Source organism: Trichosurus vulpecula, chromosome 5 (assembly GCF_011100635.1).
Source record: "Trichosurus vulpecula isolate mTriVul1 chromosome 5, mTriVul1.pri, whole genome shotgun sequence".
Taxonomy (NCBI): Eukaryota; Metazoa; Chordata; class Mammalia; order Diprotodontia; family Phalangeridae; genus Trichosurus; species Trichosurus vulpecula.
In genome coordinates this window covers 53,183,760-53,209,560 of record NC_050577.1, presented here as the reverse complement: position 1 = coordinate 53,209,560, position 25,801 = coordinate 53,183,760, and the positions used below count along the sequence as shown (strand labels likewise).

Here is a 25,801-nt window from a genome sequence, read left to right as displayed (position 1 = left end):
TGTCACAGCGTACAGCCTGTCCCCTGTGCCTGCATATACCCTCCCTGGCCACGGCCTGTGTATGAGAAGCCTTCTCGTATTCTTCATTGTTAATGCTCTCTTCAAATTCGGGTGTATATTCTTTTCTGCGTGTGTGTTGTATCCTCCCCTTTCCTCCCAATAGAATGTCCTTCAAGAGTGGAAACTATTCCTAGTTTTGTCTTCTTAAGTGTGCCCAGCGCCCAGTTCACAACCTTGTAGGCACTTGAAATATTGTTGAATTGGATTAGAAGCTATTGAGTGAACTAGTACTAATACAGAAAAAAAAATCATCTTCTAAAATCTTTAGGGATTTCATCATTCTGGATAGACATTTTTTCTAGATTGTTTAACCATTTTAAATGGAAATCTTTTGAAAATGTAGGGTTTTTAACCCATTATCTCTAAGGTCCTTTTTTCCAGCTCTAAAATGAATCCATATATTTAATGATATGATTTAGTTTTGATAATTCTTCCTCAGTGAAGTTTTTCTTCACAAACTAAGAAATATGGCCGGCAAAATAATGAAAGAAAAGCCCTTGAAAATAAATTGATATGTAGAAATATTTAAAAGGAACTTTTGTCTTCCATATATTTAGCATTATGTTTAGAACACATTGAAATTAATTGTCAGTGGTTCTCGAAATGATATCTAAAGTAGAATTATTATTGATAACTGTAAAATACTCTTTTTCCATGAAATTATACATGATAGTCATTGAGCTACAGTGGAAATGCAGTCTGTTTCCCCATTAGCTAGTTTAATGTGATTGGAAAGTTGTATAGTCTAGCCTAGCCCCAAAGGAAATTTAACAGCCATCTCTTCTGAGTGACATATACCAAGGAACATAACAGATGTGACATTAAGTTATTACCTCAGTTTTCCCTCCACTGGGTTAGAGACAATTTCTTTGATAAACTTATCAATGAAGATCTACTTGGGAATGTTCTCCAGAACCTGTGTAGTAATTCAGTCACCTAGAGTCTCCAAAGGGAGAATTGTTACTGGGCGTAGAGAAGGTGGTGGGACACACCTGCCCTTTGAATAAGCTCCTACTTCTCTTAAAAACCTCACCTTGCAATTTGATAGAATTTTTTTTTTATGCCATGGGTTGTCATCTTCTGGATTAGCCATTTATTTCTCAGAAGGTAAGAGGATGAAGTACAGCTCTCCTCTAATTTTATTAAAACTAAATTAAAATAATTATGTAAAAATTGACCTTTCTATAAAACATAATCTAATTATAAAACTTTTTTTGTAGCAGGTGGTATCCAAATAAAAAATGAGAAAAATAGACCATCTTTGAAAACTGTGAAAAATGATAACAAATCAGAAAACTCTAAATATAAGCCACTCTGGGGAAAAGTCTTTTATCTTGATTTACCATCTGTTGTGATCTCTGAAAGACTGGAAAAGGACCTCAAGGAACTAGGAGGGGTAAGTTAAAATTCTGTATTTTAACAAAAAATTTTCCCACAAATTTATGTCATATGATTGTAACTTGGGCCCTTACGGCAGCAGGGCAATCCTTCGTGTCCCTAGTGGATTCACTTTTCCACTCATTTCAGTGACTATTCCAAACTTGTTCATCCCTTCTTAAATCTCTCCCTACCCTCTCAGCTGAAGACCTCTCCTCCTATCTTCCCCTTCCCCCTAAATGAGGCCATTCCATAAGCGCTCCCCCTTCTCCATCCTCATTTTGTTTCACGCAGACATCTCCTCTCGCTCCATCTTCCTTCTGTCCCTGATGAAGAGGTGTCTCCTCTTCTTGCCAAGGCACACCTTCTGCACATACCCTATTTCCATCCTTTGCTGTCTTCTCCAGCAGATTGTCGCACGATCCTTTCTACATGCTGATTTTCGGTCTCTCCTGTCCTGACTCCTTCCTACCATGTACTTGTTGTCTGATACTCTTCTGTACTTCTTGGCTAAACTGCTTGAGGAAGGTGCTACACTAGATGCCTCCACCTCTTCTCACTTGCTTCTGACCCCATACAGTTGATCTGCCATCTCTAGAGTGATCATTGATCTCTTTATTGCCAAATTTAATGGCCTGTCCTCAGTCCTCAGGCTCCTCGAACTGTCTCGAACCTCTTACATTGATAACCTCCTCCTTTAAGCATCTGAAATGCAACATTTCCGAATTCTGTTTGGAGGAATTCTCCTCCCTTCCCAACTTCACAGTTACTGTCAAGGGCACCCTCAGTTCCTGGTGCACACCCACCACATAGGCAGTCTATTGTGAAATCTTGTTGTTTCAAGCTTTCTGTCTCTCATGTAGTCATCTTCACTGGGCTGTGCCATCACACAGGCCCTCAGCACCCCTCCCCTGCACTATCAGTGACTTCCCTTGCCTCAGATTTCTCCCCCCTCTGTATCACTCTTCATTCAGCTGCCAGAATGATTTTCCGAAAGTACGGATCCTGATAGCTTCACCCCCAGGTCCCAATGAAGTCCAGTGGCCCCCTGCTGCTTCCAGGATCAAATATAAAATCCTCCGTTTGGCATTTAAAGCTCTTCCCAACCTGGACCCTTCCCACTTTCCCGTTTTCTCACGCTTTCTTCCCTCCATGCGCTCTTATGATCCTGCTGCACTGGCCTTCTTGCTGTTCATCACATGGCTTCCTTTTCCTGTCTCTGAATTTGTTCCGACTGTCTCCTTATGCCTGGAATGGCCTCCCTCCTCACCTTGGGCTCCCAGCTTCACTGCTTCCCTTAGTCTCAGCTCAGATACTACCTTCCAAAGAGGTAGTCCTGGTCCCGTCCCGTCCCCACAGTGCCTCTCCTCTGTGTCTTGTATGTACCTACTTATTATACTCATCTCTTGCATTAGAATGGGGCAATGTTTTTACTTCTCTGTATATCCATCCCTAACTCTTAGCACAGTGTTTGGCACATAGGAAGTACATACCAAATGTATTCTTATTCAGAATAGAACTTGGGATTCTCTTCAAGCATAGAAGGGGAGGAGGGGGGTTGAAAGAAAGTTTTCATTTTGAAAATAGTATTCCTTTGAAGAGACAGCATGCCTTAGTGAATAGAAAGGGAGCTTTGGGTCAGGAAGACTTGGGTTGAAGTCTTGCCTCAGTGTGACCATGTCAGCACCGTAGGCAGCCTGTCAAGCCGGTAGCAGCAGGGGAGTTGTATATTTAGCTATGGGGGTTATTTCCACTTTGGGAATTCCCTAGACCTGGGAAACCAGTTATTTGGGGCTGGGACATGGAGTAGAGGGAATAAATAATGTCACGTTTAAAATTGATGTTAACTTTTGTTTTTAACATGAAGATAAGTTGATTGTGAGGTTTAGGAGCCTAGTGTGTTCTCCAGAAAGTCATTCTTCTAGGGCAGATAATATGGTGTAATGGAAAGAGCTACAGATTTAGACCAGTGGCAGTGCTTCAGATCTACCACTGACCAGAACTTCGTGACCATGGTCAAGTCTCTCTGAGCCTCAATTTCCCCAACTATGAAATGGCTAAGTCATATTATAGGGACAAGGGGAAAAACCCTTGGGAAATAATTTGTGCCAAGCTCATGCTTACATTCTTGGCTTGGGCAGGAGCTCTCACTGGTGCTGAACATCAGGAATCTGGGAGAAAAAGCATTAGTAGACAAAAGTGGACCAAAAAAATGTGGTTTGTATGAGATGATAAAATTCTCCTGGTTTTTATATAGATAGATAGATATAGATATAGATATAGATATATGGAAATGCTTGTCATATATTGGCTTTTATATATGTGCTTAAAATTGTAATCCCTGTAAAAATACCTTTTTTATGGAAAATTTCCTGCAATTTTTCAGTATTTTTTTTTTTTGACCCAGAGCTGGGGAGGTTAACCAATATTTAGGATGGCAGAATTAAGATCTAAAAAAACGAAGCCCATTCCATAGAGCAGAATACTATCCTGTACCTAGTAAGATGACGTTGAACAGGATAAATCTTTTGTCCTGCATGTGGTGTAAAAATTCTTCTGATCTTATACATGAAATAAAAAAGTGCATCATAACAGGATAGTCTGCTTCTCTGTTGGCTGCTTAGACAACAAAGTTAAATGAAAAGGATTTGGAGGGTGAATGGTTAACAAGCCCAGTGTGAGTCAGTGCTGGGACACCATAGCCAGATAGTCAGAGTGACCTTACACTGCCTAAGGCTGCAGAAATTAGACTCTCCTACCAAGTCTTTTTCTCTGCCTAGTTTGTGGCTTTCCTGAACTAGTGGCTAAGAGAGATTGAGGGACTCTTTTATAACGTATCTATGTGAAATAGTAATGATAAAAGATGTCTCTCCAAGGTTGGAGAGAAAGTACAATATGGCTTTACATCATCAAGAATAGCTGGGGAGAGAGTGAATAAACCTCGAGGTCAAAAAGAAAGGAAAATAAAGGAGTGAGAAAAGTAAAAGTTGGTCTGCCTAACATCAGTACCTAAGCATAATATTGTGGACTGTGTAGTTTGACTCAGTTGAACTCTGCCCTGGTTATACCGTATCCTGAGTGTTCCCTGTTCACCACTGCCTGCTTCATCTAGGAAATAATACTGACATTCTGGAGTACATGTAGAGAAAGGCATTTGGGATGATGAGGGCACTAGAAGTCTTAGCATGTAAGGTCTGGCTGAAGGAACTGGAGATGACTTAAGTGGATACATGATTACTTTCTTCAAAATTTTAATGCGATGTTAAATGGAAGAAAAATTGGATTTATTCTCTTTGATCCTAGAGGACAGAAGTAGAACGAATTCACCCAGAGACACATTTTGGCTCAAAATAATGAAAAACTTTGTATGATTACACACATCCAAAATTGGATTTGGGTTCCTTAGGAGGGAGCGAATTCCCTGTCTCTCCAGGGTCTTAAGAGGATCCTCAGTGACGCACCCCTCCCCACCTCTTATTGTAAAGGGGATACCTGCTTCAGGCATAGGTTGGACTTAAACGATGACCCTTGGGGTCCTTTATAAGTATGTGATTTGCATTATTGATTTAGGTTCTCTTAACTTTTATTAAGCACTTTACCTATGATCTTTACTCTGTTTACACATAATTGTAAGCTTGCTACATGATTTTGCAGAGTCTGGTATCTATGGCCAGCCAATGGATGATGGAGTAGGCTAAATGTGCTGATTTGCCCGCTCTCAGTCACTATTAAATAGAGTGGGAGCTCCAGGGGTCCCAGGGACCTCATTTGACTGAAACCCCAAAATAACAAAACAGTATGGTTACTTCAGCATCAATACTTATGTGGATCATTGATCTCATCAGTTTGGCAGTTCCCTCCAGCGATGCTGACTTTCATTTTTACTGTTCGCCCCTGGGGGCCCACCTAATGTTCTGGAGGCCCTCGCTTTCTCATGCCACCTCAGTGGTACCAGGAGAAGAGTCATCTGACTGTCCACCTGCCATCCCTCTCTCTCCCAGCTTCTCTTCTTGTCATATAATTCCTCGATGATGTCTTCTTCCTATTTGACTTGTTACATGTTGGAATCTACTCACACCTACTATACATCTCGGTGCCCTTATAGCAATACCAGTAAAAGTGTTGACATTAACAACTAGAGGTGTAGATTCAGGAAGACCTCTGCATATCCATAGGGATAGTTGGTCCACAGGTTCACATCCCAATCAGTTATCCACCCAGTCCACCTCACCTTCCTTTACACCTTTCTACAACAAAGCTCTCTTCCCTAGATATCTCTACCTATATGTGTTGTCTTCCCCTATTCCCTGTCAGAATGTAAGGCCCTAGAGTCCAGTGACTGTACTGTGTATTTATTGCAGTTAAATGAGATGACTTAAGTTGTCCAAAAAGAATTCACCACAGCTTTAATTGGGGGGAAAAATTCACAGGGAAACAATGGCCTGCTTATTTTTTTGAAGGAAAAAGAATCTGAGAAGTAACCAAAAGTGCAGTGTCTCTTTCAACGTCTGATCAGTCCAGAATGCCTTTCAAGTGTAGCAAAGCCTGGGTTCCCCAATGTCTTGGGCTGCCATTCTCATACTCACCTTCCCTGCCAAAGTGCCTTCCCAGCAGGCACTTTGAGCTGCTTCACGAGAAGGTATTTCTGAACCATCTGAACTCTCTCCTGGGCCCATCTTGAGGGATGGGGAGCAGAGGAACTTAAAAGTAATTTCTCAGTTTGTCACTTCATCCTCCACTTCAGTGACTTAATAGGCAATCCTCAGGGGTTCCTGTGGCTGAAAAATGTAGCACCCAACCTCATGGTAAGCTTCTCTTAATTTAGCTAAGCTGTTCTTCAGACAGCAGACATCATTAAGGTTTGCATAGCACTTTTCATAAAGCATTTACTTCATTTTATTCTCACAACACCTCTCGGAGTTAAGTGCTATTATCATCTACATTTTAGAGCTGAGGAAACTGAGGCAGACAGTGATTTATGCAGAGCCACACAGTGTCTGAGGTAGGGTTTGAACTCAGGTCTTCCAGACTTCCAAGTCCTGTGTTCCACCCACCAAGCCATCTAGCTTCCTTTTAGGGGCCATTGCTGTCGTTCTAACAGTATCTTCTTTTAAAAAAAAAAAGAACTTAAGATGTTAGTAACATAGAAGATAGCCTGGGGTTATACAAGTCAGTATTCTGTAAGGCAGTATTGCCTAGTGCAAAGAGTACTAGACTTGGTCAGTTAGTACCTGAGCATACACCTCTCAGCACCAGCTCTGTGGTCAGAGACGAGTTACTTATCCTTTCATTCCTAAAAAAAAAGAGCTAGAAATACCCAGAGTACCTGTTTCTTGGGGCCGTTGTGAGGTTCTTGTTGGAAAACGTGTATAAAGCACTTGGCACACCTTAGAGCATTAGATAAATATTAGTGGTGACTGTGGTTATTCCAGTACAGCTAGCTTCTCATTAGGAAGAACCAATAGGGCTTCCAGTGATGGTCAGCATTCTCTCTCAGCGTCTTGGGTCATCATGTCTAGCCTCCTCATTGTACAAACAGCATAAATGAGGAAACCAAGAGGAGATGACTGGATTAGAAAAGCTAGTGAAAACAAACTTGCAGACCCTGTGTATGCAGGGCATTGGTAGTCCTGTAGGAGGCTCCTGACTCCTAGCTTGAGCAAAAACCCCTTGAGGACCAACCAGCTTTAAAAAACCTTGGAATCAGAAGAGACCCAGGCCCAAGTTACATCTGTTTAATACTGAATTGCTTTGTTCCTTTGGGCCAGCCTTTTAACCAACCTCCTGAGCTTCAGTTTCTTCCTCCATAAAAGCAGGATAGTAACAAACACCTAATAGTGTTGTTGTGAGGATCAAATCGCAAAAAGTGAGTCAAGCGGCAAATCCTTTAATGCTAGAGAAATGTCCGTTATTATGTCTCTTTTAAAAACGGGGGGCTTTTGTACTTCCATCACAGATTTCCTCCTGGTCTGGAACGTTGGGAATAACCTGTTTCATCTAACTAACCAGTCTTCCTTCATGTGGTAACATCTCCATCTGCTGGAACTTTGAGATATTGCTACAAAATGTTTTGGGCTGGTTTTGTTTTGTTTTGTTTTGTTTTGTTTTTGAGTGATGGTGTGTTCTTTTATCTATGAGCATGACCAAACATTCTTCCTGAGTTAGCTTTTGTTTGACTGCAGTGCATATGGCCCATTTTGAAATAGGATTGTGAGCAGTCATTTCTAATATAAGAGAAAGAAGGTGGTGTCATTTTGAGTGTAGTGTACCACTAGACTCAAGAGGGAACATTTTTTTTAATGTTCTTAAAGGCATTGACTAATCTCAGAATCGTGACCTTATTTTATTTTTTCCTGTTCACATTGTAAAGCCCTGGAGGAGTTAATATGATTTGCCATTTTTCTTCAGTTTCATGTTATAGCCGTCTAAATTCCTTTTCAGAAGCCATTATATTTCTTCAGAGCCAAACAGTTAATGTCATTTTTTTTTTCATAATTACTTTGTGCTTCTTACTTTTTGCTGGTTATCTTAATGATGATACAAGCTGTGACTATACCTGACGGCAGGGACCACCTGGTTCAGTGCCTGGCAGGCACAGAAGAGGCATTTAATAATTGTTTCTTGATTTAATGATTGATTGATAGATTGCTGCTTGTGTAGAGTCAGTATTAGCAGTGATGTTGGTTCCATAAACCATATATCTCATTACTATAAATAGGCCTTTATAGTTAAAAAATATTTCTTTGATAAATGTTGCTGGATGGGTTCATCATTTGTAAGCTAGAGGGCACTAAGCTGAATTTGTTTGACGTATTTTCAGTAGCATGCATGTAACACATTCTTGATATTTTATTTTACCTTTTTCAAAAATATTGATTCTTTTTTTAGAGAGTTGAAGAATTTCTGAGCAAAGATATAAGTTACCTAATTTCAAATAAAAAGGAAGCAAAATATGCTCAGACATTGGGGTGTATTTCTCCTGTCCCAAGTCCGGAATCAACATGTACAGGAGGAAATACTTCACCTCATCCCAGCTGTGATGGAAGTTCATTCAAAACTCCAGATCCAGTAAGTTTCTTCCACATACTAATTAATTAGTAAGGTTTATAACTGAAAACGTTATGACTTTATATTAATTATCTTTGTTACTTCTCTTAATGTGTGTGAATCCTCTTTGTTTTTCCCCTCACTTTCAAGGACTAGGACATTTCATAGTGTCCCAGTGTAGATGCTTATGCAATCCTTACAGTATAAATAAACATGACAAATATGTAGATACACGTTGTTTATGCCTTTAGTATTTGCAGAATATTGTCCAAGCTTTCCAGATGCACCTCATTTTTCAAATGACAGCAAAAGGGGATGTTGTCTCAGTATAAGGTGCTTCCAGTGAGGAATGCCCTCTCCCAATATAGCTCGGCCCCTTCTTCGCAGCTAAAATAATTCTAGATTTGCCCTGGGCCCTTAGAGTTCAGTGACTTCCTTAGACTCATCAAGCTAGTGTGTGTCAGAGACAGTAGTAACCAGCTCTACATCGTGTGTCATACTGCCTCTGACAACTTGAAGAAGGTAGTAAAGTGTTTGGGGCTGGGGGGCTTCCTTTAATAGGGTACCGTAGAGGAAGTTAGCTCAAAATCACCTGTAGCACAAAGTGACTTGGTTTAGGGGCAAGGGGCTTTTGAATGGGAGAAATAAAAGCCTGATTTTAAAATTAAGAAGAGGAAACAGAATATATTCAATAAATACAACAGATGTGTTTTAAGTGTGCTTCAGTTCCATTTTATGGCCAGTTTGAGGAACTGGGAAAAGTGAGGAAATGTATGAAAGGAGGGTAAGTGGGAGAGGGACAAGGAGAATCAGACCAGACTACTCACTCTTTCTTAGAGGAAGGAAGGAAACACATGCACGCACACACACACCCACAAATAATAATGGTAGATAGCACTTTAAGTTTGCATAGCAGCTCATATATATTCTCTTATTTGATTCTCACAACCACCCTGTAAGAAAAAGCTATTATCCCCATTTTACTGAAGAGGAAGTGAGGCAGACTATATGGTCATACAGTTAGTAAGTGTCTAAGGCAGGATTAAAACTCATCTCTTCCTGACACCAAGTCCAGTGTTCTATCCACTGTAGCCCCTAGCTGCCTCAAACAAATAAGAGGGGTGGTTTAGTAGATTCCACAGTAAGCTTTGAAGAATTGACACCCTTGCTAACCGTGGGGGCTCTTACTGGAAAAGCTGTTGGACCTTTTGTATTAAGAACTAGAACTGTGCAATAAATTCACTTTTGTTTTCAAATATTATTTCAGTGGGACAAAGTAAAGCTAGGAAAGTGCTCCAAGAAACATTTTCAGTGCAACTTAACTGAGATGTGCTGAGAGCAGAACATGGCACCAGTTCAAATCAGGTCCTGCTCATTAGCTCTCTAATCTTGCCTCTAGAATGAGGATAATAAATATGCTCTGCCTGTTTTATCATACATGGCCATTGTGAAGATTTGAGTGAGAACCTATGTGAAATGCTTCAGAAAGAACTTATCAGCAAAACCCGGAAAAGAGAAGACTTAGAAGAAATGCGATCTTCAAATCTTTGAGGGACTATCATGTAGAAGAGGAACTAGACCTCTGCTTGATCCTAGAGTCCAGAACTGGGACAATTAGACTGGAAGATTTCTGCTCATAGAGAATGATCTTCACAATTAGAGCAAGCTAGAACCTGAATGGCCTCCTTGGGAAGTCATGAGCTTCCAGCAGTAGAGGCATTTAAGTATGGGTTATACGATCACTTGTCAGAGTATTCTAGAAAAGATCCATGCTTCAGAGAGGCATTGGTCTATGGGACTTCTGAGGTCCCTTCCAAGTCTGAGATCGTATGATTCGTCACCAAGTGCCATGTAAATCTATTACTAGTCATTTTATTTAATCCTTGGAAAGATGGGGCCATCTTTGTATTATCCATTATATCTACTTACTGTCCAATAAGTACCCATGGGATACATCTTTTTATTACAGCAGTAGTTGTTTTAAAAGTGTTCTGACCTATATCTGTGCTTCTTAGAAATGTGTGGGTTGTTTTTTTTTTTGTTTGTTTGTTTTAAAAAGTGATTAGGTTTTGTCTTTCTTCAGTTTACAAGTAACCATTTTTCCCCCATAGGTATGTATGAGCAGAGGAAAATTATTAGTTGAAAAAGCCATCAAGGAACATGTAAGTTGGCAAATTTTTAACAACAATCAAATGAAAATTTCACTGTACAATTTTGTATAGTATTTTAATTTACTCTTACTGTTTGGAATGCTAGCTACTCATGACACCCTTCATTTTGAAATTTTTAATGTGGAAATTCTAACTTTCTAGTTTCTAGCTGTTCAAAGTGAGTGTCACGTATCTCCTTTTTTAGAGCATAGCATCTACTTTAAGATGCACATTTTGTGATCTTTTTAAAGACTTGACACCTCGTTGTATTTTTGCAACTACAAACAGTCAAATTTTTGGTAAAGATTCCGTCTATGGTTTTACCCATTCTTTTGCTATCTTCCCTTTGAGGTATCTTGAAAACTCTTGATTATTCAATTAATGTTATCTGCAACCTAGGTTTACTTTGTAGGTTTTATTAGGTTCAGTTTCCCTTCCAGATTTCTTCTTGAGCACCATTTCCCTTTTTTCATGCAACACATTGGGTGCCAAGATGATGGCATCCAAATGCATTATTTGAGGCATCATGATAAAGGACATTGGCTCTGGAGTCAGAGAACTAGATTCAAATTCTGTCTCTTAGTGTGACTCCCCCGGGGTGACCTTAGGGGAATCACTAAAGCACCCTGGGCCCTAGTTGTCCCACCTGTAAAATGGAGAGACTGGACCTGGTCTTTGAGATCCTTTCCAATAGTGATGCAAAGGGAATACTCAAGAAACAGTTGCAAATCTCTCAAATCCCATTTTGCCCGTTTATCTCAGACTCCTGGCTCCTCTTGCCCTTAGCCCTGTGGTCCAAGGTCAGCATTGGCTAGGATGAATATCTTTTTCTCATGTTACTGTCACCCAAACGAAGGTCCTCTCTTCCTTCAGGAGAAAGATTGGGTCCAGAGACCTGGAATCAATAGAGGACAAGCGTGGCGATCTGGCTGCAGAGAGGCCCCCCTCTGGCACACTGATTGGTGACCTTAGACATGTCAGTGATGCTGTAACTGCAGAAAAAGGACTGAGCCGTGCTATAGAGGAATTTCTTCACAGGGACCCCTACCCAGGGGACACCATAGTAGAGAACGCCCTGTGTTCTTAGTCTTCCTAGATAAACCCCTTTTTTCTCATCATTATCTCAGCCTCATCCACCTCTCTGTGTTCTAGCCAGTTAGCATCTCTGCTCTGGCTTCATTTTCTTTGTCTTTCAACTAGTCAGACCTTTACAAACTCCACCCCTCCGTTGCCCTCACTATCCTCCCCTACTCGTAGCTACTTAATACTAGAACCTAGCATAATGGCTTCCTAAAACCTACTGGTGCATAATAAATGCTTACTGATTGGCTGACTAGTTGATTGAACTATGTGGAGGCCAATCTGCTGTACTAACTGCTTCCACTAATTATTCCATTAATAATATTATCTAATCAGAACTGGGCTCTCATTGCAAGTACAATCCTTTTATTCTTCCCCAGATGACTAATCATACTCTCCATAGTGGCTATTTCACACCTTCTCTCCTCGACCTCCCTATCCCACCCCTCTCCTATCAGCCTCAGCAGAGGATCTCATCACCTATTTCACGAGAAAACAGGCCATCATCTATGATGGTCAAAACTCCCCACCCCTTAGAACACCTCCCTTCTATTGCTCCAGTCTCTGAGCAAGAGGTGGCCTTTCTCCTGGCCATGTCAGCCTTTTCTAATCTAATCTTTCACACTTGATCCAGTCCCTACCACATCTCTTAGAAATTGAGCTCATTTTATCTCCTATGTGCATCCTGGCCTCTCTCCCATCCTTAAAAAAAGTCTTCTCTAAACTCTTCTATCCTCTTGAGCTTATAGTGCATAAGCTATATTTATACCAAAGGAATCAAAACCTTGTGGCCAACCTAAGTAGTAAAACCTGTCTTCAGACTATAGACAATCTGCTACCAATGCTATACTCGGAGCCTTTCCAGGTTATGAGGTCATCGTAACGCTCAGTAGGACATCTGTGTCTTAGACATTTCTAACTGGGTGTCTCCTAGTTATTTCAAACTTGAAATGTTCCAAACGGATCTAATTTCCTCCCCAATCCCTCATCCAATGTACTGACCTGACCTATTTGTGTTGAATGCATCACCATCTTTCCAGGCATCTTCCTGTGGACCTACAGATTCATCTTCATCCTTGATTCTCTCTAACTCACCTCCTCCCCATCCAGTCAGTCGTCAGCCCACAACATCTCTGTCATCTGCTCCATTCTCACTACTCCTGTAGCCGCCATCCTAGTTTAGATCCTCATGAACTCTCACCTAAACTCTTACGCCAGCTTCCTAATTGTACTGCTGGCTTCCATTCTCTCTTTGCTCAAATCTATCCTTTACAGTGCTGCCAAAACTAACCTTCCTAAGGTAATAGTCTAATTATACCTCTCCCCTGTTCAGAAAATACCTCTAAGATAAAATGAAGTCAGCTTGGCACAGTAAGGCCCTTCACAATCTGGTTCCAGCCTGCCTTTCCAGACTGATTTCACATTCTACTTCATGCATTTTTTGTAGCAGTCAAATTGACCTAGTTGCTGTTGCCACCACTTGGCATCCCAATCTGTTCCCCAAGCCTGATAGTCCTTGTTCATCTGAGGCCTCCCAGGCTTCCCTCATGTCCATCTTCCTGTTAATAGCCTTTCTTAACCCTGCCTCCTCCCCCCCAAAGCTTAGCGCTCTCTCCCATCTCAGGTAATTACACATGCTTATATTTATATGTGACATTACTCTGTTGTAAAATATAAGCTCCTCATTGAGATGGGACTGTTTTTCATTTTGTCCATGTATCTCTAGCATTAGCACAGTACTTTCATATAGTAAATTTTTGCTGGATGCCTGGTGTACTGGACTGGATTTAGATGGCCCACCAAAAATTTGTTTTGATCAAAGCCATGGATTTAGTGACTTTGCAAAGACATGAACTATACTAACTTTTTAACAAGATTGTAGTGTTTAGAATAGCTTTGACTGTCTCTTTATCAGAGACTTTTTTGAAAGACAGAAAACAAATAGATTCACAAATCATGCTCTGATAGTCAAAAAAAAGCCAATACCTTTTTTCTTCTGCCTTATTTAATTGCAGTACTATTTAGCACTTTAAATAAACTTTTCTAAAAAGTATTAATTGCCTTTACTTCTTACAGGAATTCATTCCTTCAAATAGTATCCTGTCAAATGCTTTATCCTGGGGAGTGAAAATTCTTCATATTGATGGTACTGGTTCTGCCCCGCCCCCCCCCCCCCCAGCCCCCCCCCCCCCCCCCCCCCCCCCCGCCTTGGTTGTTTCAATTTACTATCTATGAAAATCTTAGAACCAATCGTAGTAAAAACAGCATTATTTATGGTGCATGGAATCTTCCTATTGTTCATATCCAATTTCCTTTTTGGACTTTATCTTACTAAGTATCACTTCAACTTTATTTTTAACTCTGAAAATAAAAATAACTTTAAACCTTTTTCTTTTAATAAAGATATTAAATACTATATTGAACAAAAGAAAAAAGAACTGTATCTGATCAAGAAATCAAGTACATCACTAAGAGAGGTGGTGAGTATTTTTCTAAATATTTGAAGTCATTGAAGAAGGAAAGTATCCTAGCGAAATCATGTTTTTGCCGTCTCGCTTTTAGTTCCAATGATAAGCCTTCTCCTGAATCTGATGCAGACAAATAAGTATGAGGAAAAATGCTCCTTTCAAAAAAAGCCCAAAAGGTCGACCCCTGGGGAGCGCTTCTGGTTGGCTCCGTGTGTTACTGCTTTTCATTTAAAACTAATTGTAGGCCTGGGTGAGAATCTGGCCATCTGTGATCTTGCCTTTTTTGTTGTCGTCTCAGCTTAGTGCAGATACTGAGAAAAAACAGTTGGGCTACCTTCACTGTCTACTTCCTGTTCTTACGTCCATGTCCCACAAGGGCAGGGCAGCCTGTCTTCCTTGGTGCTGGGCACAGTGATTTATGTAGTGTGGGCATCTAAAGTAAAAGTCTTGTAATTGAGTAATTTAGGGGGTTGGGGGTTAGCAGGTGTTTTTTTTAATTTCTCTTAACTAAATGAATGCTGTCTTCTTGTTGCTTCTTCCCATTTTCCATGCATAGACTCACATAATTTTACTGACTGGAAGAAGGGTTAGAGTGATGTGGTCATATGTTTCCTCTGCTACCACTCCTTGTGGCACTTTGAGCAGGTCTAGTAGTCTCAGGGCCTCCGTTTCTTCATTAATTGGATTAGATTGGTCTAAAGTCCTAATACCTAACCAGTGCTTCTTATTTATGGGTGAAGAAACCATGGTCCATAGAGGTGAGGTTGTGTGTTTAGTTAGATTGTAGCAGAAACAAAGCTGGGCTTCTGACCCCTGCCACTGTCCCCTTTTTTAGTGTGCCAAACTGCCTTCTGTTTGTTAAAAAATGAAACAAGTAAAACTGCTTACAACCCTACAAACCAAAGATCAGACTCTTCCTTCACAATCTTCCACCCCAAATCACCAGATCATTAATTGCTTACTAAACTAAAGATTTGTATTTCTGGATCCCAGAACTACTGTTGACCAAGTGCTCAACAAGTGAAGCTTTTACTGTCCATAGTAAACCTTGCACTTAAAGGTCTTAGTTCTAACTGACAGAACAAAATCACGTGATTGATTGGATTTGGATGCCATGGGGAGATATTGATCAAGGATACAGATCTTCTCTAGGAGCTTCCTTCCCCCTCTGGATGTCCAGAATGCAAAATTCTCCCACTGATCTTAGCTTATTTTTTTTAATGCATTTTATTCCTTATCTATTTTTTTCACTGTAGCTTCTTACACATCCCCCACAAAGCAAAAACATTAGGTACCATACTGACTTTGTGCCCAATATTCTGCTCTTCTGGTCCCCTGCTCTGGTGTGAGGGAGGAGGTGTGTTTGACCACCTTATTTCCAAGACCCAAATGGGTTTTTACTTCACTAAGAGTTCATCTTGAGTTTAACGAACTTTCTTTCATGTGCATGTTTAGGCTTTGTGTTGAGTCATTTCTTGCTTGGTTCTACATGTTTCACTCTGGACTAGTTCTACAAATCTTAACCCATTTTTCTTCCTGTTTGTTGTTTCTTACTACACAAGAGTATTCCCTTGTACTCAAAAAACAAGACTATTTGACGGGCACCCACTTTGTGTCCACCTCTTTTACTGCTGCTAAGAGGGCTGCTATCACCCTTCTGTCACATTGGGCCCCCTTGGGGTGTGTGCCCAGTAACAGCCAGTCAGTGTCGGCAATTTAACCACTTTTGTTGCCTAAATCAGCCAACGGCTCTCCCCATCACTTCAGCCGTGTGCCTGGCTTTCCATAGTGACTCCAAAGTTGACTGTTCCAAGTTTTTTCAGCTAGTCAGTGTGTAATAAGAAAAAGAAAGAGTCCTTGCCCTCAGGGAGCTTACAGTCCAATGAGGGAAGACAAACAAAAGGAGGGGTGACGGTAGGGGAGGAGTGGGCATCTTGTTCCCTGGAGTTGAAGCCAGGCAGAGCGAAGTGAGCTGGAAGTCTGTTTGTTGTCCTCTATAAAGGAAAGCCTGGATAGGAATTCAGTCCTCTGCCTCTCACTCATCCAATGAGTGATTTGAAACATGAAGAATAAGCATTTATTAAGTGCCTGGTATGTGCCAGTCACTGCTAAATGCTTTTACAAATGTTTTCTCATTCACTCCTTACGACATCCCTGGGAGGAAAGGGAGGGCTCTTTTTATCTCCATTTACAGAGGAACAAACTGAGGCAGACAGGTCAAGTGACTGGCCTGAGGTCACACAACCAGTCCAGCAGCTGAGGCTGGATTTGAACTCGAGTCTCTGAACTGTGCGCCTTCAACTGCCACTGTCCAGTCACCATTTCTAATTTGCAGCAAGAAAGTGGAAATTGTGTGATCCTGTCTTGGACCTCTTATCTATGGAGAAATGTCACTCCCTTCCACGTTTGGGGATTCAGACCAGCTTCCTTGGGGGTCACCTCCATGGGGCCTTTCCTGATCCAGATTGTGCCTTTCTCAGTGGTTAGTGCATTCCCCACTTCTAGAAATGATTGTGTATTCACTTTTCTCAGGCCAGGTCTGTTTCCTTTTTTCACTGAGCACAGGGCTCAGCATTTAATAGGTGCTTCATAGATGCTTATTGAGTTGACAGGTGGTAAGTTGGATTTATAAGAGGAATCTTCTATCCTTGCATTTGGTTAAAATAAATTATTTTCTTCTTGATGTGTCTGTATTCCATTCCTCTTGTAATTTGATCAAATAAATCCTGCCCTGTAGTTTATTATCTTTAAAATTTTTGTTTTCACTTAACTTGTATAAAAACAAAGGAAAAGCAGTATGGTGTATAATGAATGGAATTAGTTTTTAAACTAATTCCTAGCTTACTTTATTATCGCCCAATTTTATTTTCCTTTGTATTGTATTCAGAATGCATTAGTGAAGTGGATTTTAGTGACTGCCTTGATTTGTTACCTGTATAATCTTGAAGAACATTTCTGACAATTGTTGACAAATTATTTTAAGTTGAAATTTAAACCTGTTAAGTATTTCACAAGTTACAGTCTTCGTCTTAAATGATAATGTCTTTCTGTTAATACATAATTTATAGTGGAATTTCGAGTGATCTTAGCTATGTTCTAAAAGGAAATTCGTTTCTTCAGTAGATAACAAGATATTGTTTGTTTACAATTGTTGTTTCCTTCAACATCCTCATTGAAAATACTTCTAAAAACCATTCTAATTAGTTAGAAAAAAGTAATTAAAAACAAGTTATTTTTAACAGATGTCTGCATGAATAATTGAGGCCCCAGGAAGGCATGTGGGATTAAAAACAAGAAGGAAAGACAAAAGTCTCTAAATCTGGAACTGCCTTGGGTCTCAGCCTGCATGCCTGGGAGCCTTCATTTCTTCTGTCATAAAGTGAAGATCACACTTGTGCTGCCTCCTTCATAGATTTGACAGAGAAAGCTCTTTATAAGCCCTAATGTTCTGTCAATGGGAACTATTATGTCAGCTGTGTTTTTATCTAAAATACTCCAATAAAGTCTCACTCTGACAACATCAGAGGGCATGGTGGTGTCCTTAAAACCTAAAAAGGCTATTTGTGTAGAGTTTGAGTTCTACCATGTCCTACCAGATTGGGAAAGACTTGTGGTACAGCCCACCAATAGGTCCTCTGAAGACTAAACGGTCTCTCATTACCAGAAATTTGGCCACCATCCTGAGGCGTGGAAAGGTTGTGAGTTGCATTGGTACCCACAATGATAAGGGAATACTTAAGTGAATCATCCCTGTTTTTTACAGTACTTTTCCACATTTAGAATTACTGATTAGTGAAGGCAATTGACAGTGCAGTTACAGTAAAAGACCTTGTTATTAAACTGCATCTTCACACTAGCCATCTTTTCTTTCTTTCAGGGAAAACGATTAGGTATTCAGAAAACAAAAAGTAAGTATTTTGACATCTTTAAAAGTGCTTCCTTTTTTAAAACAAAATTTAGTAAGATTACATTAGCAAGCCTTTTATGATATTCTGTGGCTCTCTGGCAGCAGAATTCAAGCCTAGATTTCAGAAAAACTAGACTATGATGCTGCCAGATGCTAGCAGTATGATTAATATCAATGAGACTCAGTTTCCTCAGCTCTAAATGGGACTTATCGTTCCTCCTTTTCCTCTGAGTTATTGTGAGAATTAAATACATTTCTGTGATAGTGCTCTTTAAACTGGCAATGTTAATACCATTTGGAAGGTGGGTTAAGAGTGGTAAATAGAATAACCTGTAGACTGGCTATAGAGAGATAAAAATGTGCCATTAGGATTATTTGCCTGTGGATTTATTAGCATTAGTATTTAATAATATTTAATAATTTAATAATAAAGGAATGTTCCATGTGTTTCCCAGCAGGAAGGCTCAAAAAGCCATTTGTAAAGGTGGAAGATTCAAGCCAGTAAGTATAAAGTGTAAGACCAAAGTAAAAATGGAGGAAATATTTTAAGTAATTTTGTTTTAAGGTTTTTACTCTCCCTTTTTAAAGGGAAAAAGAAATGTTGTGTGGTTACATTCCATAAAGTACATTTAATTAGAGAAAAGACAAGTTTCAAAATAGAATTCGATTCAGGATAAATGTTATATAAAGGCAGATAATGATGCAGCAAATATAAAGATGGCTTATTTGGTTACTTCTCAGTGGCAAGTAGAAATCAGATCTGATAAAACCATATGGGGAATGTTTCATATGTTTATATGAAAAGTCAGAAGATGTGTACTTCTCATACCCTAGCCTCCCGCCTCCTCTCCTAGAGATATGAGGTGTACAGGAGACTGCTTGGAACTTCCTCTTGCCAGATGCCTATTCCATTAAGCTATCACCTAGAACTGTTCATCTTCATGTGGTAGAGATGGTTTTGAGGTAGAATTAGATACAGAGGCATCAGGTCCTAGTAGACCAGAGCTGGCCTTAGAGTAAGGATGACCTGGGCTCAGGTCCTGCTTCAGACACACACGGGCAGTGTGGCCTTGGACATGTCACAACCTCTCAGTGCCCCTGGCAGCTCCAGAGTGAGTATAGATCTGTTTTGGTAGAAGGACTTACCTCCCTTGAGAGTTCCCTAGATCAGTAGATTCCCTGCCCAAGTCTAAAAAAGGCAGAGAGCAGACTGGGCAGGCATCTGTTAAAAGTGATTTTGGCAGAAGAACCCTGAGAACTGGCCATACTTTTCTTCACTAATCAACAAGCATTGATTGTGCTGCAGTGGATAGAACCTGGAGTCAGGAAGGCCTGATTTCAAATCCGGCCTGAGAAACTTGACTAGCCATGTGACCCTGGGCAGTCACTTAACCCTGTTTGCCTCAGTTTCCTTATCTGTAAAATGAGCTAGAGAAGGAAATGGGAAACCACTCCAGTATCTTTGTCAAGAAAACCCCAAATGGGGTCTTGAAGAGTCGGTCATCGACTGAAAACTACTGAAGAACAACATGTGCAGTGTCTGCGTGCTGAGTACTGCATACATGCTGTGACTCTTTCTTATTGGAGGCCCGAAAAACTTTTGAACTGGGGCAAGTTTTTCCAGTTGCTCTTCATTTCAATGTCCTTAATGTTTTTTCACCTCTGGTTTTCAGAAGGGTCTGGTGAATATCCTCTGAGGCTATAGGAGCCCCTTACACAAAGGCTCTGCTGGTTTTAACCCCTGTGGGAAGGGCTCCCTTCACATTCCATAATTGTATTATTCTCACAGGTCAAAAACACCAGGCTGGATTGGGTAGCTTGAGGTTTAAAGTGTTGTCAGAAGATGATGTGTATAGTCTGAGGTGTGATGTAGCGGACACAGGGCTGGCCTCAGTTCCAAGAAGACCTGGTGGATTCAGGTTCCACGGACTCCCCAGCCCTGGGCAAATCTCCAATCTCTTAGTGCTTGTTGCAGAAAAGATGCCTCTCTGTATTGGTGGAGGGAAGCCCCCTACATCCCTGTATGTACTCAGGGTCCAGTCTTTGTTTCTTTAGATATTCCAGCTGGCTGATGGTCTCTGACCTTGCCACATGTTAAGTTGGGTATTTTTAAGAACTAAGCGAAATGTGTGATGTGTTAAATAGGTTATTTATAGCTAAATGAAATATTTGGTTCTGAAATATAAAACTTCTGTTTATAAAGCAGTTTTGTTTCATTTTACCTTAAAATTTCTTTTTTCCCCATCTTCCAGCCATTACAGACCATTTTACCTGCAGCTGTCCAATATACCTCTTATAAATTATTCCATTCCCAAGCCCTGCAGTCCTTTTGATTTGGATAAAACATCTAGTCTGCAGAAACAAACACAAGCTAAACAAAGGTTGGTTTGAATCTTTAATTTTAATTCTATGAATTTTTATCATGTAACTACTCTGAATAGATCTTGCCTTTGAAACTAAGCAGAGTGAATAGGAAACCAGCCATAGGTGCTGGCAGCTTTTCTCCGTTCCTGCAGCACCCTCACCCCTGCCCCCCAGTTTGCAGCTCCCCTTTATGTATTCTTTTCTCCCATTAAAAAGTGTAAGCTTTTCAAGGACAGGGACCGACTTGATTTGCATGCTTGTATTTGTGTCCCCTAGACTTAGTATTGTACCAGACAGAGTCAACCATTATTAAGTCTGCCTTCTTCCCTCCCTCATCTAGTCCTTGACCATGGGAGACCTCCAGGGCTCAGCCCAACAGCCTCCTTTCTTCTCTCTATGCCAGGTGTTTATAACCTTTTTGTGTCATGGACATCTTTGGCTGATAAAGCTTAATACTACTATGGTGTTTTTCCTATATTCATAATTGAAGGAAATGTTCATTTTCAGTTAAAGGTTAGTGAAAGTAAAGAGAGATGCTTTCTCACCATATTCTCAGAGCCCCTGAAATCTATCCATGGAATGGACCCCTAGACCTGAGGACGAGACATCCTGAGCCATGCTCTTGCTTATTTCATCAGCTTCCTTGGGATCAGTTTACTTCTGCACAGATGACTCACAGATCCATATATCCTGCACTAACCTAAATCTGTCCCTCTTCCAAACTTGTTTTCACATTTCTTTTGAGGACTTCACCATGCTTCTAGTAACCCAGTTTTGCAACCTAAAGCTACCCTTAACTGTTTCCACTCCCTCACTCCCACATCCAAAATTAATAGGTGATATTCTTACAGTCTTTTAGGGTTTGCAAAATGCTTTACGTGTATTAAATCATTTGGTATTTACAGTAACCCACTGAAGTCAGTGTTGGGCACATTTTACAGATGAGAATTCTAGAATGGCTAAGGAACTTGGGCCCATTGGAGATGCTCTTCAGAAGTGGGGCAAGAGCCCAGGTCTGTGGTGACTCAGAGGCCCGCATTCTCCTGCTACACCACATAATTCTACTTTCACCCCATCTTGTGCATCTGCCTCCTCCCTACTTCCCCAGCCATCCCCCATGCTCAGGCCTATTGTAAAGTAGCCTCCTAGTTCATTTCCCTGCTTCTGGTGTCTTCTCTCTTTAATCTGTCCTCCAAACAGCCGCCAAATTAATAGTCATGAAATACAAGTCTGTCCATGGCCCTCCCCTGCTCAAAAAATCTGTGGTGGGTGGCTCTGTTGTCTCCAGGTAAAATACAGATTTCTCACCCTGGCATTTATAGCAGCTTGGAGTAGAATAGCCTGTCTGTTGAGATGTTTATTAGGATGTGGCTACAGCTTGTGCTATAGCTTCTTGGAGCCGCACGTACGGGCTGGGTAACAGGTAACATCCACCAAAGGTGGATGAGCGGCCTTGAAAAGGCTCTGACAGCCCTCGGTGGAGGATAACCCACAGGCCTCAAACCCTTTGGTGACCAGTTTGTTCCAGCAGCCGTGAAGGTGGCTGAGCTTGGCCAGACATGGAAGACACCAGGGTCATCGCTGCATTCGGGGCCATCGATGACCAGTCATCCTGACTTTTGTCTTGCCTCTGGACTTGGATGACTTTGGCTGAGGACTTTGTGAAGCTCTGCCTCACTGAGATCCAGTTCACTCACAAGTCACGAGATCACCCCGTGTTGTCTTCTTTGAAAATGAAGGACAAACAGCAACAGAACATAATAGCTATTGCACTTCGAGGTCTGCAGAGCACCTGACAAGTGTCTCATTTGATTCTCACAAGAGTTCTGGAAGGTAGATGCTGCTGTTTCCACAGATGAGTAAACTGAGATCAGCAAAGGATCACAGCTAGTAGGCAGTAGTGGATAGAGCAGTGGGTCTGGAGTCAGGAAGTCCTGAATTCAAATCCAGTCTCAGACACTCGTGCGTTGTATGAGCCTGGACAAGGCACTCAGTGTCCTCAACTATAAATATTGCGATATTGGCATCCCCCTCCCCAGGTTGTTGTGAGGATCATTGGGCACGTACTAGGTGGTATAGAAAGGATTCTTCCCTTCCCTCCTTCTAAGTGACTGCAGTGGGATCTGAATTCACTTCTTCCTGACTCCAGGACCTGTACTCTATCCACTGTACCGTTTTGCTACCTCATTTAAGACTGTCCACATCCCGGGGTAAACTTGATTTCATCTTCTCCTTAATTCACTCTGACTGGGTCCTAGCCAGATTGGAGTACTCCTGCTTTCATCCATTCACCTGGACAATGTCATCCCAACTCCCTTCACCCTCTCTGGGTCCTTCTCTGCTCTCCGCCGCTGCCTCACCTCCTCTGTTGCCTTCTCAGCCCTCAGAGGCCGTTGTATTTGCTCACCAAAATGCAGAGTCCAGTGTGAGCTTCCTGAGAGAGGGGAATGTTTCAGTTTTGTCTTATGTCTGGCTTCTTCCATGATTCCATTTATTGAATTGGATTTCGTGTCATCTTTCCTGGACTTATGGGTAACATTTTAAACAAAAAAATTTTGTGATAACTTGTGAATATATTTTGAAGGTATTATACTGTTCTTTTCTTGAGTGGTTTTAATGCCCATGATGTTTAAAAATAATAGTTTATTAATTGGTTTGAAACATTTCTTTAAATTTTATTTACATTACTAGCTTGTTCTATAAAAAAAGGTTTTGCTAAGCAAAAGAAGTCTTAAATCCTTTGTTGAATGGGCTCCCAAAAAGGGCATTTTCTGTGAAAATAGCTTGGATTTTCTTTCCTCTCTTACTTGGGATAGATAACAGGGTTTAGTATCTTAAAGATAATTATATGATTATGATAATTATAACAATATTCTTGCTTTTCATTTTCAAATGGAAAGTTATGTCATGAAAGTTGAGTGTTAACCCTAAGTACAGAAGTGTGTGGGAATTTTGCTCCGTGTCCATTGAAAACACTTGTCTTTGAACAGGAACAGAATGGGCTGTGAAGCTGATGAAGGGCGCTGCCCTCCCGCACGGCCCCGCCTCAGAGAGAACAAGAAGAAGGGCTACTGTGAGTGCTGCTCCCAGAGATATGAGGCGCTTCAGACTGTAAGCTTGCTCTTGGGTTTGGGGAATGGTTCACTGTGGACGAATGACATACTGCGTTAGCACAGCTAGATTTCACAAGACAAATAGAACGTTTTAAAAACTCCTTATTAGATAAGTAAGTATTTCCATACAGATTTTCAGATTTTTCATGATTCAGAACTTGACAAGTATAGACAAAATAATTGAACCAAGAACTTTTAGAGCCAAAACCAAATGTCAAATTTATTACTTATTTTTAAAAAGCCAACATTTAAAATTTTCTTCAAAAAATTTTTGGTCCAGTGGCTCTGGATCCCATGTGGTATTCCATAAAAATCCTAACTTTTGTATTAATTTGCTTACCTTTTTATTTAAATGGCATAATTTGTTTAAATTCAGTAATATTGCTGTTTTTATGAAAATGATCCTGTTCCATTATTTGCTAGCATCCCTGCACAACTACTGATAGTGAGTCTGCTTCTGCTTCTCTAGAAAGATGCCAACACTTGGTGCTAGGAGGAAGAAATACAGACTTTCCCTAATAGAAACTGAAAGGTCCTAGAAATGGTTCTTCTGAGAACTTGTTTTAAATAGAAAGTGTCACCTGTTTTGTTTCCTTTGTCCCGGAAAACATCCATAGAAGTGGATGTGAGCTTGAGTGTATGCCACTGAATTAGCCATCAGCACTAATGAGCCTAGGGTCTATAGCAGAGAACAGGACCGAAGGCACTCTTTTCTGGGGTGGGGGGGGCAGCCTCAGCTCTCCTCCCTCTTCCATTTCTGAGATGTTTCTCTGGACACTTCCATGTAATGGAGTTCCTGAGAATTGGGAGAGTAGTCCTTGGCTTAGAAGCAAACACATATGTGTCTCCTTCCCTTTTGGTAGTTAAAAGGTACACACAAACAGAATTCTCAGAGCCTGGCTCCTTTCTACATTAAACATCTTTAACCTTAAATATGCCTTCATTTCTAATATTTCATGAAATTTAAGCATTCCATTTTTTAATTTTGTTTTCTTCTGGGTCCTTCACTTCCATATTTATTGGAGGATTCAAAATTGGACAAAGTACGGCCTCTGGAATTACTTCTGGATCTGAATTGTCCTGTGATTCTTCCTTGAAATACTTATGTTGACACTGACCTAGGAGGTTCGAAACCATATAAAACCACCTCCTCCCCTGCCCCCTTACATTCAAACCCTTCATGACTGCAAAACTTTGTGACCTTCGGCTTCTCGGTGGCTCATTTTATACCCATAAAATTAGTACATATACTAGCCTTTCTCTACTTAAGGAAATGTAATAGTGGAGAAAAGTGTTTTTAAAATGCTCCCAAATGTTAAGCACTGCCTTGTCTTCAGCCTTTTCTTATTTACCTGGTAGTGCCTGGCTCATGTTGGGATTCAGTGGGACTCTTCAGTTACCTGCGCCCAAAGACCACAGACTTCTGGAAGATTGATCCTTTCTCTCAAAAACTCTGCTTGTGCTTCTTGAAAAATTATAGAACCTTCTTGTCATGAAACATGTTGAGGCAAGATGGCATCAAGAAAACAGGCTGAGCAGAGAGGTTTTTTGTTTGTTTTATAGTTTGCTGCGCTGACTCTCTCCTGTGCTTCTATTCTTAATTTTAGCATCTTCTAAGCGAACAACACAGAAACTTTGCACAAAGTACTCAGTATCAAGTTGTTGATGACATCATATCCAAGCTGGTCTATGACTTCGTAGAATACAAAAGCAATATATCCAGAAGGTAATTTTTTATTTAGATACTTTAATTTTAAAAAATCAATTGATAATAAACATTGTTATTTACATTTTGGGGAAAAACATTACAAATATTCAGAATTTTTATCCATACCAGACTTTCAAAGAAATTAATATCTCTTAAACACTGTACATAGTGAAGGGTATCAAACTCTGAAGTTTCAGGGGGTGTTTTTGTTTTTGTTTTTTTGGTTAATAGCCTATAGAATTTTCTGGCCCGTTCCTTGAAAAGCTGCTTTTTCAGATTCACCTGTTATTTCGTTGATATTATGAGCTCCTCAGTGGAAGCTCCCTCCACCAGTGCAGGTCAGCACCTTCTCTGTAACTTAAGAGCCTTGGAGAATTGTCTAGAGGTTAAAGGATTGCCGTAGGTCACGCTGCCAGTTTGTGTTGGGACAGGACTGGAACCCAAGTCTTACTGGCTTCCAGGCTGGTTTGCTGTGTTTCCTCTCTCCATTCAAATACAGAATCTTCAACCTTAGATTTCCAGATGAC

At 40.6% G+C, this 25,801-nt stretch overlaps 1 protein-coding gene across 3 annotated transcripts in view; it reads left to right on the top strand.

The window, feature by feature from the left end:
• The window catches only part of DBF4 (DBF4 zinc finger), a 39,755-nt gene that overhangs the window by 12,072 nt on the left and 1,882 nt on the right, over positions 1-25,801 (top strand). Inside the window, exons 2-11 of one of the 3 annotated variants that reach the window (XM_036762041.1) lie at positions 1,281-1,456; positions 8,326-8,505; positions 10,596-10,646; positions 13,791-13,860; positions 14,118-14,194; positions 18,060-18,090; positions 18,545-18,590; positions 20,342-20,470; positions 23,444-23,564; positions 25,174-25,292. In XM_036762041.1, the coding sequence (XP_036617936.1) occupies positions 1,281-1,456; positions 8,326-8,505; positions 10,596-10,646; positions 13,791-13,860; positions 14,118-14,194; positions 18,060-18,090; positions 18,545-18,590; positions 20,342-20,470; positions 23,444-23,564; positions 25,174-25,292 (1,000 nt within the window). The remainder of the gene's footprint in view (positions 1-1,280; positions 1,457-8,325; positions 8,506-10,595; positions 10,647-13,790; positions 13,861-14,117; positions 14,195-18,059; positions 18,091-18,544; positions 18,591-20,341; positions 20,471-23,443; positions 23,565-25,173; positions 25,293-25,801) is intronic. The other 2 variants (XM_036762038.1, XM_036762039.1) reach the window with 2 other exon arrangements.